We start from the raw sequence: 15,632 nt of genomic DNA, 5'->3' as shown, positions 1-15,632 counted from the left end.
AGTGTTATTTTGCTGTTATTAAATTTTTGTGAAGGTAGATAACATTTTAATTAGAAAGTATAACTGAAAACTGCACCCATATTTTGATATGACTAAAATGAAAGTTTTTATGATTTTTTTGTTCTTGGTAATGCTGTATAAGGGGCTGTGGGAGGCATGATAACAGAGTATCCAGTGCTTTGTAAACTGCTGAAAGACTAATTTTTCTGTTTATATACATTTTAATGGCATGTAAATGAGATTATTTGTAATTCTTGAGTGTATTTTATTTAATTGTATTTACTCTTGGGAGGAAATTCATTTTTTACAGATAAACGATTTAAATAAGTAATGATAATTATTCAATTAAAATACTTCGTGAGCTGAACCTGAGACAAACTTGACAACTGAAATTTCCTTTGAAACTATACTGGTTTTGATTATTTAGATTCTTTTACCTTATTCTGCAGTAATTGTATCAAGGGAATCTATTTTTAGTAAGTTGCTTTTATATGCTGTCTCAAACTGTACATGTAACTCTGCTGGTCCCCTGGAGATGTGTCCTGTCTGTTACTATCACGGAAATGCTGCTTGCTTTTTGACTGTCCAGCACTGCCTGCCCTTCTCATCCTGCTGTTTAGTACCACGTACATGTGGGAGTGCTTGAAGCATTGGGGGAATGTAGACAGCTGTGAAATGGACCCTAACCGAAGAGAAGAAGATAGTGTATATGTAGGTAACAGGTCATGGTGTGCTGTGCCACATGTGAGTGAGATCAAGGAAGAGCTGTAGCAGCTGAAGTACCAGGAACAGAGAAATCAGGAGTATTGCACAGGAGAGTGGTGGGAGATTATGCATTTGCTTTCAGGTGCTTTATTGGAACCTCAAATAGAAGGTACAGTTCCAGAGTTTGTAGAGTGGCAAGGAGGAAGAACAAAGGTTGGGAATAGATGAGGTTAACAAGGGAGAGATTTTACAGTGACTGGAAAGGAGAAAAAGTGGGAAGTTACATTTGTGGACTAGAGGAAGAATGAAAATGAGGAGAAAAATGGCAAATTAGACATGGGCACTGTCAGAACTTCAAAAGAGGAATCACCATGATGTGATTTTGCAAAAACCAAAATAGAGGCTTTGAGAAAAAGAGTAAAGAGGAATGTGGAGTGGTCAGTGCCATGCAGTGGCGAGGTGTATGGGGAGGATAACGGTAGGGCTTCTGATGGCTACAGTGGAAACTTGGGAATGTCACGAGGGGAAGGCGGGGTGGTGGGGCAGTGATTTCTTTAGGGAGAGAGACCTTTCAGTTTGGGAATAAACACAACAAAATTAGAAAAAGAATTGATCTGGGTAAAGGAGCTAGTGAATGTGACAATAAGAGGTTGGGAGAGCAGTGAGGGGGGTGGTGAAGGGAAGGTCTTCATCTGGGAGGTTCTGCCTTTTCAACATGATCTTTGGAAGGAAAACTGTAATTTTGTGCCTATCCCTCTCACCCTCCCCCCCTTAGCATTTCTTTGCCATCTCCTTGGTTCTATTCTGAATTTTTTGCTTTCTATCTCTGTAGACATTATTTAGACATTTTTTTCTTTGACTTGAGCTCTACTTAAATTCATTCCTAAATTATACAGTCTAATTGAACTAAGGATTTTATAATGGCTTAGCAGTTAATATGGACACTTCATCTTGCCAAAAATATGTGAGTTTGATCCTATTTTTATAGTAATAGTTGAGTAATGCTTTTACTGCATACTATTATTTTTGTGATTTTGATTTTGGAAGACATTGTTATTACTGATGATGAGATTTACTGACATTTATTGAGTGCATTTGTATGGCAGCCTGTAGGCTTGCTAGGTGTTTGCACAAACATGGCTTCCTTAAGTTCTCTTGGCTTTGGTCACTCCTATTTAAAAGAGAGAAAGGTTGGGCTTAAAACATTTGAGATAACGGCTATGGCTTAAAGTCTAGTAGAAATGGGTCTCCTGCTCCAGTCTGGTTCTGAAGCCCGCTCTTGCCTGCTGCTCTGCTGCCTGCCAGGTCCGGGAGGGGCGTTTCTCATAAGCTGCTTTTCCTTACCTTACCAAGGATGGGCTTTTCCTCTCTTGAGAGTGCCTTCCGTTGACCTTGATGTTTGTAAATGGTAAACTGCTCTTCTCTCTCTAATCCCTCCCCTTTGTCTAGTGGCATAGGCTGTACCCCTTATTGTCTAATAAGTTAAAAGGTAATGTTGGTAGTGGTACAGAAACGAAATGCTCGCTTTAAGTAAAACTCTCCTGAGGCTTTCATTTTCTTATTTTATCTTTTTTAACCACCTCTTTATTTAATAGTTGCTGTGAGTTTTTTAAAGAGATTTTCCATCTGTTTTAGGGTAAAAACATTTTATTTTTGATATCTGTTAGTTAAGCCCATCATATAAAATGAATTTCTTTAAAATGTGTAGAAAATTGCTTTTTAGAAATCATTTTGAGAAGGATGGCATCAGTTGTTAATTTCTGATTTATTTACTTGAAAGTGTTTTTGTGCACACCATATGGAATATTTAATGTTTTCTGTTTTTTTAAGTGAACTCTTTCAGACATAACAAAAACATCAAAAATAACAAACGTCTTTGTACTCCCCACAAACTTAAAAAATGAAATACCTATAGATAGAGTTAAAATCTTTATATCTCTCTTGCACTTAGTCCTCCCTCCTGGCCTCCCACAATAATGTTTTGAATAAAGGTTGATTGTAAAAGTTCACTTTTAATATGAAAAAAAGCAGTTTTCCCTATGTATTTAAAATGTATTTGTAATTTTCCATATTGAAAACTTAAATTTGACTTAAAAGTTGTGTCTGCTTTATATTTTTAACTGCTTGATTAGTATTTTTATTTTCCAGATGTCTTATATGTATTTTGGTAGGTTAGAGATAGGTTTATGATGTATTACTTCTATTCATTTCTTTTTTCCTTAAACAGAGTGCAATAGAGTCTCTTTTTGGAGCATCATTAACTGGGATTGCCTATTCGTTGTTTGCTGGGCAACCTCTAACAATATTGGGGAGCACAGGTCCAGTTTTAGTGTTTGAAAAAATTTTATTTAAATTCTGCAGGTATGTAATTGTTATTTACTTATCATATGTGTATAATTACATTGTTTATTAACTTTAGTTAAAGGTACTTTATGTATTTAGTAGCTGAAAAAGAAGACCTGATATATTATATATTTTCAGAATTTTGGGGCTGCCATGTAGTTGACCGTACTCTGGTCCCTACTATCATTCCTACCTCAGTCACCTTGAGTATAAAATCAGTGGATTTGAGTCCTGGTCAACAAATCACTTGGGCAATAAGAATCTTATGTTCTAGCAAATTTAAACCCACTAAGCTGTTAAACTCATTGTTGATTAGTTGGTATGTTGGTCATACAAAGGAATTTTAAAAAGAGGTGGATCTTGGAGGCTGAAGCTGACTTTAATCTATCAGGCCATATCAGTCAGACAGCCATAGCTATCTGTTGTGTTGTGGTCTCCACTGGCTGGGTCATTCACAGTGGGAATCAGTGCATGGTACTATAGCTGGTAGACTTGGAATTTGACATGGCCAGTACCGTTCCTTTTGTGAGACAAGTGTAGTTGAATATTTTAGCCTGAAACAACTTAAATTTAATTAAATATTTGATTCATCTAACTCATCTTGTTCTGATTCTTTCTTCACTGAACAAGCTGATTCTGATTGCAATCTGGCATACTAAGTACATAGACTGAGAGGGAATGCAGTGTCCTGAAGTATTCTGGACCCTGTGGTCTTAAAGTAATTTCTTACTTGACACTGAGTTTATAAAAAATGAAGTCACTTCCTGCGGTGACACTGGTGGCAAGGGGGATGGTATTGGTGGTGGTGGTGAAGGGGACAGGGATGTGGTTATTATGTTGACAGAGTTTCTGGGTCTTTAGAGAGTCACGTCTAGTTGTCCTATAGAATGTACATCTGTCATTTACTCCTTAGAACTGATTTCAAAGTGAGGTCTTTGGTTTTGGAATGTTAATTACCTGGTAGACTTTCACTGTAAATCTTTTGTATAGGTAAAATATAACCATTGTAATTCTGTAATCTTCAGTTACAGCAGAAATGTACAGACAGCTTTCTTTAGTTGTTATTTTTATCTGGTAATTTGCTCTTTTTTTCGGGATCTTATGTTTCCATACTCTTTTTATTGCTTGTTAAGAAATTTTAATAATACTTTGCCATGTGTGTATGTTTATCATGTCCATGTTTTTTTCCTAAACAGAGATTATCAGCTTTCCTATCTGTCATTAAGAACCAGTATTGGTCTGTGGACTGCTTTCTTGTGCATTGTTTTGGTTGCAACAGATGCGAGCAGCCTTGTGTGTTATATTACTCGATTCACAGAGGAGGCTTTTGCAGCTTTAATTTGCATCATATTCATCTATGAGGCTTTGGAGAAGCTCTTTCATTTAGGAGAAATATATGCATTTAATATGCACAACAATTTAGATGAACTGACCCACTACTCGTAAGTGTATTCCATTTTCCCTGGTATTAAAATGTATTTTTGCAGAGATGTTTGAGCCAAAAAAAATGAATTTATTTGCATTGTGATGCTCATTGTATATCTAGCTGTAACTACCCAACTAGCTATATGGAGGTTGACTTGTTTATTACAGATGAGATTTTACCAGAGCACTCCATGAACATAAATACAGTTGAACAAATTCAATCATTTTTATTCCCTGAAACAACTTACTCAAGTATGTGTATTTTTGGTCTTCTGTTTGAATTGAATCAGTCAATTTAAATTTAATTGGTAACTGCGATCTATTTGAATCAGGCAATTATATTAGATCTTGTATTCTTTAGCCAATCCTGAATGTAGGATGTAATATTTCTTTTATTTTTTTCTTTTTTATATATATTAAGATTTTATTTATTTTTTTGGGAGAGAGAGAGAGAGATGGAGAGAGCACAAATGGGAAGCAGAGGGAGAAACAGGTTCCTCGCTGAGCAGGGAACCCGGGGCGGGGCTCCATCCCAGGTTTCTGGGAGCATGACCTGAGCCGAAGGCAGACGCTTAACCAACTGAGTCACCTGGGTACTCCTCTGTTTCTTACATTTTTCGTATATTGCATTTGCATTAACATTTTGAAGTCTGATAATTTTTATTTGAAGTCTGATAATATTTACTTTAAAGTTTGATAAAATTTTATCTTATTAACATTTTTTGAAGTCTAATAATTTGTATTTGAAGTCTGATAGTATTTATTTTTAAAGTATAATTTCAGTATACTCTCGTGTAATATTTCGTGCAGTACTTGTGATAAGAAAATCATGAATTGAAAATATTTAAAGACTCTAGAATAAAATAAGATTTGAAAAGTAATTATAGTAGTTAGAAATATATTCAGTAAAGTCAAATAGGTTGTTAAAATTAAATGTATCTAGGTAGATAGAGACCTATATTTGCTGTTTTGAGCAGTCATGCTTGGTGTAAATGTGATCCTGGATTTGGTTGACTTACATGGAGAAAGTGGTCACCAACAAACAAGGATACAGTTCCCTCCTTCTGCCTACCCAAGTCTCAAATCCCTGTGCTCTCCCCTTTCCCTCCATCCCTTTCTTGCATACTCAACTTGGATGGACAGAGTAGGGAGGAGTATGGAAATTTCTATGAGATATTGACCTATTTGAGGAGAGGAGAGACATTCTGATGCCAACTCTGTTTTGTGCTATCATCTTTGCTCTTAAACTAGTTAATTTTTCAAGTGTTATTCTTGTTTTTTTCCTCTTTCCTGTTCCTTTGATCTTTATGAACCATGGCTTTTATAGCTAGTTCCAGCCAATCAGAATAGTATTTGCTTCTGGTTAACTGAATAATTACATGTGAACATGATTCAGTCAGCTGACATCCTGTGAGCATTTGCAGGTACTGTGTTAGCAGTGTTGCATAATTCATATCACATGTGACTTGATTATTTGTATCATAGCCCCTTTTGTATATGAAGAAACAGAGCCTCATGGAGGTTAAAACCTGCCTCGAGTCAGCTAGTAAATGATAGAGCTTGGAATGAATCCAAAGTCCAGCCTCTTGCTTGTGTTCAGAACAGCTCATAATCTAACTGGGAATATTCCTGCGTGCTGCTTCTTTTTATTTTTTATTGTTTTTTTCTTTTTCTTTTTAAAATTTCACATTTAGAGATTTCTTTGTGTGTGCTTCTAGCTTGTCTTTAGATGAGATAGTTCTGGATATAAACTGAACTCTTTGATCTCCTTATGACCTTCCTAGTCCTGTCCTGGTGAAAAGTCATGTTACTTTATTTCTGTAAGAATGAATGTTAAGATCAGTGAAGGATGAGCATGAGTAGGCAGGGCTTGTCAGAGTACAAAGCATTAATAGGAGTATCGCTTTATTGGGAATCTGTGTGTTTTGTGTATGTGTGTGTCGAGAGGCAGAATAGCTCCCCTGAGGGTTAAGTAGGTAATATTTAGTGGAGAGTGACCTTGCTAAACATGGTGGTATCTTGTCATATTTTTAAAGAAAATAGTATCCCTCCCCAAGGGATATATGTAACAGGTTTCATTAAGGTACTCTAAAATATCATTGTATTGATATTTGTATATTAATTACGTTTTTATTTACATTGGCCAAATCTTGTTCCCTTCCATTGTTTCTGATGTGTTTTCACTTTTTAATCTCCGTGCATTGCGGCATGGGAAAAAAGATTAATTAAAAGCTACCACAGGGCCGCCTGGATGGCTCAGTGTTTTAAGTGTCCTTCAGCTCAGGTCCTGAGTCTTGGATCTAACCCCATGACTGGGTTCCCTGCTCAGTGGGGAGTCTGCTCCTCCCTCTCCGATTGCCCCTCCCCATAATACACGCACGTGTGCTCTCTCTCAAATAAATAAGATCGAACAACAGCAACAAAAAGCTACCACATTGGGGCGCCTGGGTAGCTCAGTGGGTTAAAACCTCTCTCTCTTTCTCTGCCTGCCTCTCTGCCTGCTTGTGATCTCTATCTGTCAAATAAATAAATTAAAAAAAAAAAGCTACCACATTGTGTGATTGATTTAATAAAATGTAAACATGAAATGCAGGACCCTTAAAATTTTATCCTGTTCTCATTTCTCAGATGTGTATGTGTTGAACCTCCTAACCCTAGCAATGAAACTCTAAAAATATGGAAGGAAAAGAATTTAACAGCAGATGATATTTTCTGGGGGAATCTCACTGTTTCTGTGAGTACATTATAACATAAAGGATTTTGCAAACATTAACCTAGTTCTTTAGCTTTTTATGAGTAGACCTACATTTTCCTCTTGATCAGTAGGTATGGTGTGTTTTTAGAGTATAGTGTTGTGCTGAGCAGAGTTACCACATGTATATGTATCATGCAGTGAAAAGTGTAGGCTGGAAAGAATGAACCTGGTAAGGGGGATAAAAATGAACTAAATGTGACTTCCAAGATATAATTAATTAAAAAGTGAATATACTTCCGGTATCTAATTCCATGTAGATTGTAGATTGATAAATTCAAAGAAAGTGTTTACTAGGACTATGGTTGAATATACTGGGGTTGACAGAACAGTCCATATCCATTGTTCTGTTCTCTGTGTATCAGTTTATCTCCTCCATGAACAGCTTATTTAGAAGATCATGAATCCTTTCCTAATGTCCTCGATATCAAACTGAACTTGGTTTAACTGGCATAGTGGTCTACTCTGTAGTCTAGTCTGTAGAAACTAGTGTAACTGAAGCACCTAAAAAGGGAAACAGGACAAAAACATGAGCACCTACTGTGTACGGAGTACTACCACATGTTCTTATAATGTTGTTCTGGCCTTAGAGTATCTATCTGTTCAGGGCACTTCCCAGACTGGGCTTTGGTATTAAGGTATAAAGTGATTCTGGCAATATCAATTAAAATCAAGAGCTCTTGAGCTTCTCTGGTGCTTTTTATATCATATAAGTGATTATAGGTCATTGTTTTTTCACTAAAGATATAGCTATATTATTGGGAGGGTATTGATATGTAATTGGAAGGGTGCCGTCTGCAATTTTCTCTCACTAATAATTTAAGTCTGTATGGTCCACTATAGTAGCCATTGGCCAAATGTGTCTAATTCAAATTTAAACCAATTAATTAATTTAAATTTAAATTAAATACAATTAATTAGAAGTTCAGTTCTCAGTTTCACTAGCCATGTTTCAAGACCTCAGTCTGTTCGTATGGCTGCTACATTGGACAGTGGAGATATAGAACATTTCCGTCAGCACAGAAAGTTCTGTAGGACAGTACTGATTTAAAACACATTTATAGATCAGTAATCAACCTAGATTAATGGTTCACTGTTTTATTAAAAAAGTCAGTTTTGCTACCAAAGAGTTAATAGAGGTGCTCAAATGAAAGTGATCTGTTAAAAAAGACCTCATACAATGGTGAATAGGAGGTCCTGATACTATAGATAATGGTCTTCTGCGTTTGTTTTCTTGATATTCAAAAGGCCCACAGTTTTTGTTTTTGTTTTTGTTGGTTTTTTATACTTATAGCTTTTATTTTTGTGATCCACGATGAAAATCTGTAGCTGTACTAATCTCAGCAATTAGAAATCAAGAATAATGGACTATTTCTCTCTTGGTAAACCTGAGTTGTGTTTGTTAAAATGAGTCTCCTTAGAATATAAGTAACATTAGTGATATGTATCATTGTTAATCTCTGGTTGCCTTTCAGTACTTTTTCCCCAAAAGGAAAATTAGGTCAATAGAAAATTACATTATATTATGCCATATAATTGATGAAGATTTTTTAAAAAATAGAATTACTATTCGAATGATTGCTCTGCTTCAAACCCATGGTTTTCAGTTAAGTCAGAAAAGCCACCCGGTTTTTATTCCTCATTTGAATTTAGCACAACTATAGCCATTTCTTATTCAGCATTGAAAGTAGATGCAGTAGCAATTTTCTGTTGGTTCCTTTTGTTTTAAGCAACTTGTTTGGAAATAAAGAAAAGATAGTAAAATTGCGGATCAGCAAGAATGCATACAAAATATGTGGAAATTAATATTCACTCCGAGATATTCACTAAAGGGAATACGGAATTGAAAGGACCGTGGGGTATAACTTGGCAAAACACTGTATTTCAGTCCAGTGACTTAAGATACACATGTTTTTCAAACTGTAACATCTCTGAACTCAGAGTATATTTTATGGTTGATGATGCGTTAAAGTTGACTTGGCAGTATTTTTTCTTTCTAAGTGAAATATAAAATAATGGCATGTCTTCAGTCACTAGGATCTTTGAGTCAGTGGAGTTCACTGATAATTTATTAGATACCTGAGAATCTTCTTCATTTTCTCCTTTTTCTATTTTTTTCCCTCCTTTTTCCCCAGGAATGTAGAACCTTTCATGGTGTATTTGTAGGATCTGCTTGTAGTCTTCATGGCCCTTATATTCCAGATGTGCTCTTTTGGTGTGTCATCTTATTTTTCACAACATTTTTTCTGTCTTCATTCCTCAAGCAATTTAAGACCAAGCGGTATTTTCCTACTAAGGTAATTGGGGTGTGGTTTTGGAGTCCTGATAGTATTCATGTTTTTAGTTTTTGTTACCTTGTTTTTTTTCAGAACAGTAATACATTGTTTGGGGTTAATACTTGATATCAAATAGTGGTAAAGAACTTACTTATAGTAAAAAATGTATATCACATTTCTGAATAACAGTAGGAAGATAATGGTACCATGAGGAATGGGATGGTAGTAGTATGTTGTGAAATGTGTTTTGTCTCTTTGAAAAGATATTAGATATAAATGTATTTCATGGGCATGTCACTAATTAAAAACCTTATTCACACTTTCTAGTGGCATATTTTAATTTGAAAGGTGAGAATTATTTAGAAAAGACATAGTTTCTCTGCGTTTATTTTAACATAATCCCTTTAATATAGGTGCGATCGACAATCAGTGACTTTGCTGTATTTCTCACAATAGTAATAATGGTTGCAATTGACTACCTTGTAGGAGTTCCATCTCCTAAACTTCATGTTCCTGAAAAATTCGAGGTAAGAATTAAAATATTTGGTTATTTGTTACTTGGGATACCAAACTATTTTAAAATTAGACACTTCATAGAAATATATATTTCTCACATACATAAAAGGTGACAAGATGTGAAGAGACAAGTGAACCTATTTAGGAAGTAAGCAAGAAGGTATCGAAGTTAGTCCTATCAGGGAGAGTGAATGAAAATACCAATGGTATTTGGGAATCATTTAAAAAATTTAACCCTGCTGTTGTAGCTGGAGTTCATGATGTATTTTCCAGGCAAAAGAAACATTTTTTATTCCTTCATAAGGAAGTGACTCAAACTTGAATTTAGAATTGTAACAAGGAGATCCTAGTTATTAGTAGGGTAGTGTTATCTGACAATAAATGGAAGACTCCACGTCTCATTTTCTAGCAGAGTCAGGAGAGAATTAAGTCTATTCTTCCACAAGAAGAATGATACCTATGTGACCATCCATGAACCCTTTGCATTCATCAGTAGCCTGTAGCTATGTTGTGCATAATGTAGCATATGCATAACATAGATTCAAAAATTGTTTTCCCTTTTAAGTAGGAGTTAATAGCTTTTGAGTAGTTTCTGGAATTTCTTATAGTTGAGTATTTGTGTCACTGATTATCTTTATGTTTATCTTTATATATATCTTTATTTTAAAAACTGAAGGTCTAAAGGGGATTAGAAATAAGGAATAAAATGAATATAATTTTAGTATGTTTTATTTCTCACTGGGGAGAAATTATTTTTAAAACCGGTAGTCTCCAAAGTAGAGTGCATGGCTGAAAAATGAATGTCTACTTAGATTTTTATTTAAAAATAAGAAAAATTTAGCTTTGTAATACTTACTATATGAATTTTACTATATGGAAAACCATTCGTAACCTAACATAAATGTGTATAGAGCCATTGGGCATACTCAGTTATATTTTAAAAAATTGTATTGTTTTATTGCTGGAAGTATATAATAAAATTTGGATACCTTTGTTTGAAAGCACAGATACTGAGCCTCTAAAGATTTTTGGCCATTAAAAGATGACTATATGAAAGTCTTTTTTTTTTTTTCTTTTTTTAAACCAAGTCTTTTACCAGATAAAACTATAAATTAATACTGGTTCAAAATATTGATGTAATTTCTTTTAATCCTGGGCTCTGTTCCTTATTTTCATCCCTAAATATATTTTTGTTAATTGTTTATTGATCTAGCTTTCAAGTAGCAAACTGATTTCAAGAGGCATAAGATATATTTGAGGAAATAAATCAAGGAACACTTAAGAACTTTGCATTGTGTACAATTTTTAATACCAAACAGCTTAATGTGTATCAGTGTGGGAAAATTGGAATACCTGCATTTGAAAATACTTAATGTTCCTTTTGTATTAACATGTTTTTGTGATGAAAAAACAGGCTTAAAATGAAGTTTAGGTAATGGAAATATGTTTAGATTTCAATATATTCCGAGCCTTCCAAGAATACTAACCTTGTAGGATCTTTTAAAATGTTTTGTTACAAAACAAATTTTACGATACTGCATTGGAATGTATTTGAGTCTGATAAATTGCCACATCTTTAGAAAAGTATGCCCTGAGGCCCAGTTCTGACCCTGCCTCTGACCCTTTAGTACTGACCCTGCCAAGATCACTAGTCTGTAGGATCTTCAAAGCAGTTTAGTTTAAGAGTTGATCTAGTAGGTAGATTGACCTCACTTTATTCGAAGTAGGTTAGGAGCATGTTGAAATGACACTCTGCTTCATTTACCTATTTGTCTATAACAAACCTCCCAAATCTAAAGCCTGTAAAACAGCAACACCTTATTTGTCGTAAATCGGTGGCAGTTGGTACTAAGCTTAGCCTGGTACTGGTCTGGTCTCGTGGCTTGGGATCTTTCTCTGTGGCTGCAGTCATCCATTGCTTTGATGGTGGCAGTATGTCTTCATTCCCATGTCTGGGAGCTCAGATCAGATGGCTGAAGCAGCTGGGATAATTGGCTCCTTTCTCTCTCTCACCATTTTGTATCTTATCCTCAAGAAGGCATATCCAGGCTTATTCAACAGCTTAATCTCAGGGTTCCAAGAGGGTTAGAGAAACTGCAGGGTCCCTTGAGATCAAGACTCAGAAGTCACACAGTGGCACTTTGGCTTTATTCTGTTGGCTGAAGTAAACCATAAGGACATCCTAGGTCCAAGGGAGGAAATGGATTCCTCCTGTAGATGGAAAGATTGACTACATGGCCAAGTGACCTGCATCGAGGGATGGGAAGCATTCTTGTGGCTATCTTTGCAGATAATTCACTACACATTCATGATTTAATCTAGTTCTTTTTAACCCCTTGGAATTTCTTGGAATAGACACAACCCATGTTGTAGAAATTTTGTGTAGTAGGAAGAAACATCTTTTTATCTTTAATTTTTTAACAGCCCACAGATCCAAGTAGGGGCTGGATCATAAGCCCGTTGGGAGAGAACCCTTGGTGGACTTTACTAATAGCTGCCATCCCAGCTCTGCTTTGTACCATTCTCATCTTTATGGACCAGCAAATTACAGCTGTAATCATAAACAGAAAGGAGCACAAATTGAAGGTAATTCTAAACTTTGCCTCAGGTCTATAATTTCTTCAAGAGTTTGGGATATTTTCATAATGACTAGAACATTAAAATGTGTGAGATGAAAATTAATTTCTTCCCTGTGTATAAAATAATATAGTATTTTAACCTAAAAGAACAGTTTTAACTAATAAATATTCATGTTCACTTTTCAGAAGGGAGCTGGCTATCACCTTGATTTGCTCATGGTTGGTGTTATGTTGGGAGTTTGCTCTATCATGGGACTTCCATGGTTTGTGGCTGCAACAGTGTTGTCAATAAGTCATGTCAACAGCTTGAAAGTTGAATCTGAATGTTCTGCCCCTGGGGAGCAACCCAAGTTTTTGGGAATTCGTGAACAGCGAGTTACAGGGCTCATGATTTTTATTCTGATGGGCCTGTCTGTGTTCATGACTTCAGTACTAAAGGTAAAATCTCTTTACTGCAATATTTTAAAATCTTTTTTTGTCATAAAATTATACTTGCTTGTATGAAATGAAACATGAAAATATCTAAAATTAGTTTTCATTTCCTGGAATTTACTTGGAAGATAATATTCTGATAAATGGTGTTTAATATAGGAGGCATTTCAGTATTAGATGTGTCCATTTTAGAAATATTATAAAAGGATAGTATTAAAGACTATAGAGTTTTGGAAGGAGTTAATCCATGGCTTTGTTATGATCTAAAAGAAGAATATACCGAGAGGATTTTATGGGCATCTTAGAAGAAGTAATAGTGAAATATGGTTGATATAATTATTTGACCAAAATGTGAAAATAATTGCTATTAATTAAATAAATGTATTATTTCTGATCAGCTAAATGAAGTAAAGGTAATAGCGCTCATTAGAAAATACGTACAGCTACTATAAATGAAGAATGCAAGAACTACGTTTAATGCAAGACCTTTAACTTTATGTTAAATATCTTTTAGTTAACATTTGGTATTTACTATACATATCCTAATGGATCTAGTGATTAAAAAATATAACAACAGCAAATGTAGCTAAGTATATAATCTGAGATTTTCAGTTCATCGTGGGAAGAGCTCTACTCTATTTTTTTCCTTTGGTGTTCTAGTTATTGCAAAAAAAACTATTAAGCAAAGAGCTATGTACATTTATATATTGGGGAGGAAACTTGGGAGTGTGTATATATGTTATTATATTAACTAAAAAAATTAAAGTTGTATGCTAGACTTCTTTGGCCTTCATCTCGTGAACTTTCTAGCAACAGACTAATTCACCAGATATTTGTTGAGTACTTACACTGCTGCTATTAAGACTGGGGAAATAATAATAAATAGGATATATTATTGTTTGCTTTTCAGAACTTGGCAGTCTAGTTGGTGAAGCAGATAGGTAAAGGGGCATTTACTGCATTGTGGTGAGTGTATTGTTGGAAGTACTTGGCAAAAGAGGAGAAAGATTTAGTGCATTCTTTTGGGGATATTGTCCCCTACTAAGGAATGTTGCCTTTAAAATTTTTTAAGTATTGACTGTATATAGGCAGGAAATTCAAATAGAACATCAGGAAAGCCCTAAAATGAGAAGTTAGTCTTCCTATTTTCCGTTGGCTTTCCAGAACCAACTCTCCAGAGATAGTTTCTTTTTAACATCTTTATTTTTAAAAGTTATATTGGTAGTTACAACCATTATAGGTTTACATGCTTTTGTAATTTTATTTTTTGCTTTATTATTATTACACTGAGTCTCTTTACCCAAGACAGTGATTCTCAAAGTTTAGTCTTAAGGATGACCTCTGGGAGTCCACAGAAGCAAAAGTATTTGGGGAGCATGTCCTCAGTTTATCTCTGAAGAACCTAGGAGGGTCCTGAGACCAAAAAGCTTGGGAGCCTGTCACGTAAGGTTGGATGTTTTATGAGAATTTAACACACTTATGGTTCCACCAGCCAGTCTTCCTCCATCAGCTGCCTTTGGTTGACTGTGTTTTTAGTTTTACTGTAATGGTTACCAACATTTGCATTCTGTGCTGTAATTATAATTAAACTGTCCATGCTTTTTCTGTAAGTTAAATTATAAAAATGTAAGCCCTCTGGGAACACATAATTAGTATTATGATGATACGTATGTGTTCACTGAGGACTAAGCAGTCTGATCTGCCTGCACAGAGGCAGAAATATACCCTATTTCACTAAGCTCCTGTTGCTGCTTGAAGAGTAACTGCCCAAGCCTTAGGACCCAGTCAGTTTTCTTAGCACCTATTACCTATTACAGATATTAGACCTTTGAATATGTTCTCATATTTCTATCCCATGTCTTCACTGTTAATGAAAATTTCCTGGCTTTTTTTTTTTTTAAAGAGCTCTTTGGTCTTCTCAAAATCATTATGACAGAATTAATTAATTTGATAATTATATGTTTAAATCTAGAAGGCTTTTTCTTTCTTATTATTTTTCCTAGCATTCTAAAGTTGCTTTATGGGTAAAATATTCTCTTAAAATTTCCTGAGGATATTTATTAGATTTTTAACTTGTTTTCTTCTCTTCCTGTAGTACCTTTTCCTCCTGGGTTTCTTAGGAAAGACGTGTTCATTTGTTCATAGAGAATGAATGTGGTTTTCCTCTGTAGCTCTTAGGTGTTGTTTCTTGTTTTTTGAGTAGGTGGATGGATCCTGTTAATGGCTTTACTGTAGGATGCCTAGGCATGGTAGATAGGCAGTTGGGATCCCTTTAACTGCCAAAGTAGTAAGGACTTTCTTTTGGAGTGGAGTTCAATTATTATATCAGTAAATGGTACTACTGTATAATAGTTACTGTATGGTAGTGATATCAAAATTAATGGTTAATGCCCTTAAAATTTTTTTTAATTAAGCTTTTATTTTAATTCCTGGTTAAAGCTTTATGAATGATTGATACGCACCATGTGCTTTTCTGAGTATTTTAGTATTTGAAATCCTTTAATCTTCATGCAATCTGTTATAGAAATTATGGCATAGAGAGGTTAAGGCTTAAGAAGAGGTTAACTGGCTTTTTAAACCAAGCAGTCTTGATTATAGTGCTCA

The 15,632-nt window shown here is 35.0% G+C and overlaps 1 protein-coding gene across 7 annotated transcripts in view; it reads left to right on the top strand.

Annotated features, from left to right (window-relative positions):
• SLC4A7 (solute carrier family 4 member 7) overlaps window positions 1-15,632 on the top strand; it is a 105,385-nt gene that overhangs the window by 73,330 nt on the left and 16,423 nt on the right. For all 7 annotated transcript variants that reach the window (XM_045088993.1, XM_045088991.1, XM_045088992.1 and 4 more), the window contains 7 exons: window positions 2,933-3,066; window positions 4,245-4,490; window positions 7,102-7,207; window positions 9,361-9,522; window positions 9,915-10,028; window positions 12,442-12,603; window positions 12,783-13,034. In XM_045088993.1, coding sequence (XP_044944928.1) covers window positions 2,933-3,066; window positions 4,245-4,490; window positions 7,102-7,207; window positions 9,361-9,522; window positions 9,915-10,028; window positions 12,442-12,603; window positions 12,783-13,034 — 1,176 coding nt within the window. The remainder of the gene's footprint in view (window positions 1-2,932; window positions 3,067-4,244; window positions 4,491-7,101; window positions 7,208-9,360; window positions 9,523-9,914; window positions 10,029-12,441; window positions 12,604-12,782; window positions 13,035-15,632) is intronic.

This window comes from Mustela putorius, unplaced genomic scaffold (genome assembly GCF_011764305.1).
Source record: "Mustela putorius furo isolate JIRA1106 unplaced genomic scaffold, ASM1176430v1.1 tig00003834_pilon_pilon_pilon, whole genome shotgun sequence".
In the NCBI taxonomy this organism is placed as follows: Eukaryota; Metazoa; Chordata; class Mammalia; order Carnivora; family Mustelidae; genus Mustela; species Mustela putorius.
The sequence above is the reverse complement of the archived record's forward strand: the minus strand, read 5'-3'. Positions and strand labels throughout refer to the sequence as shown.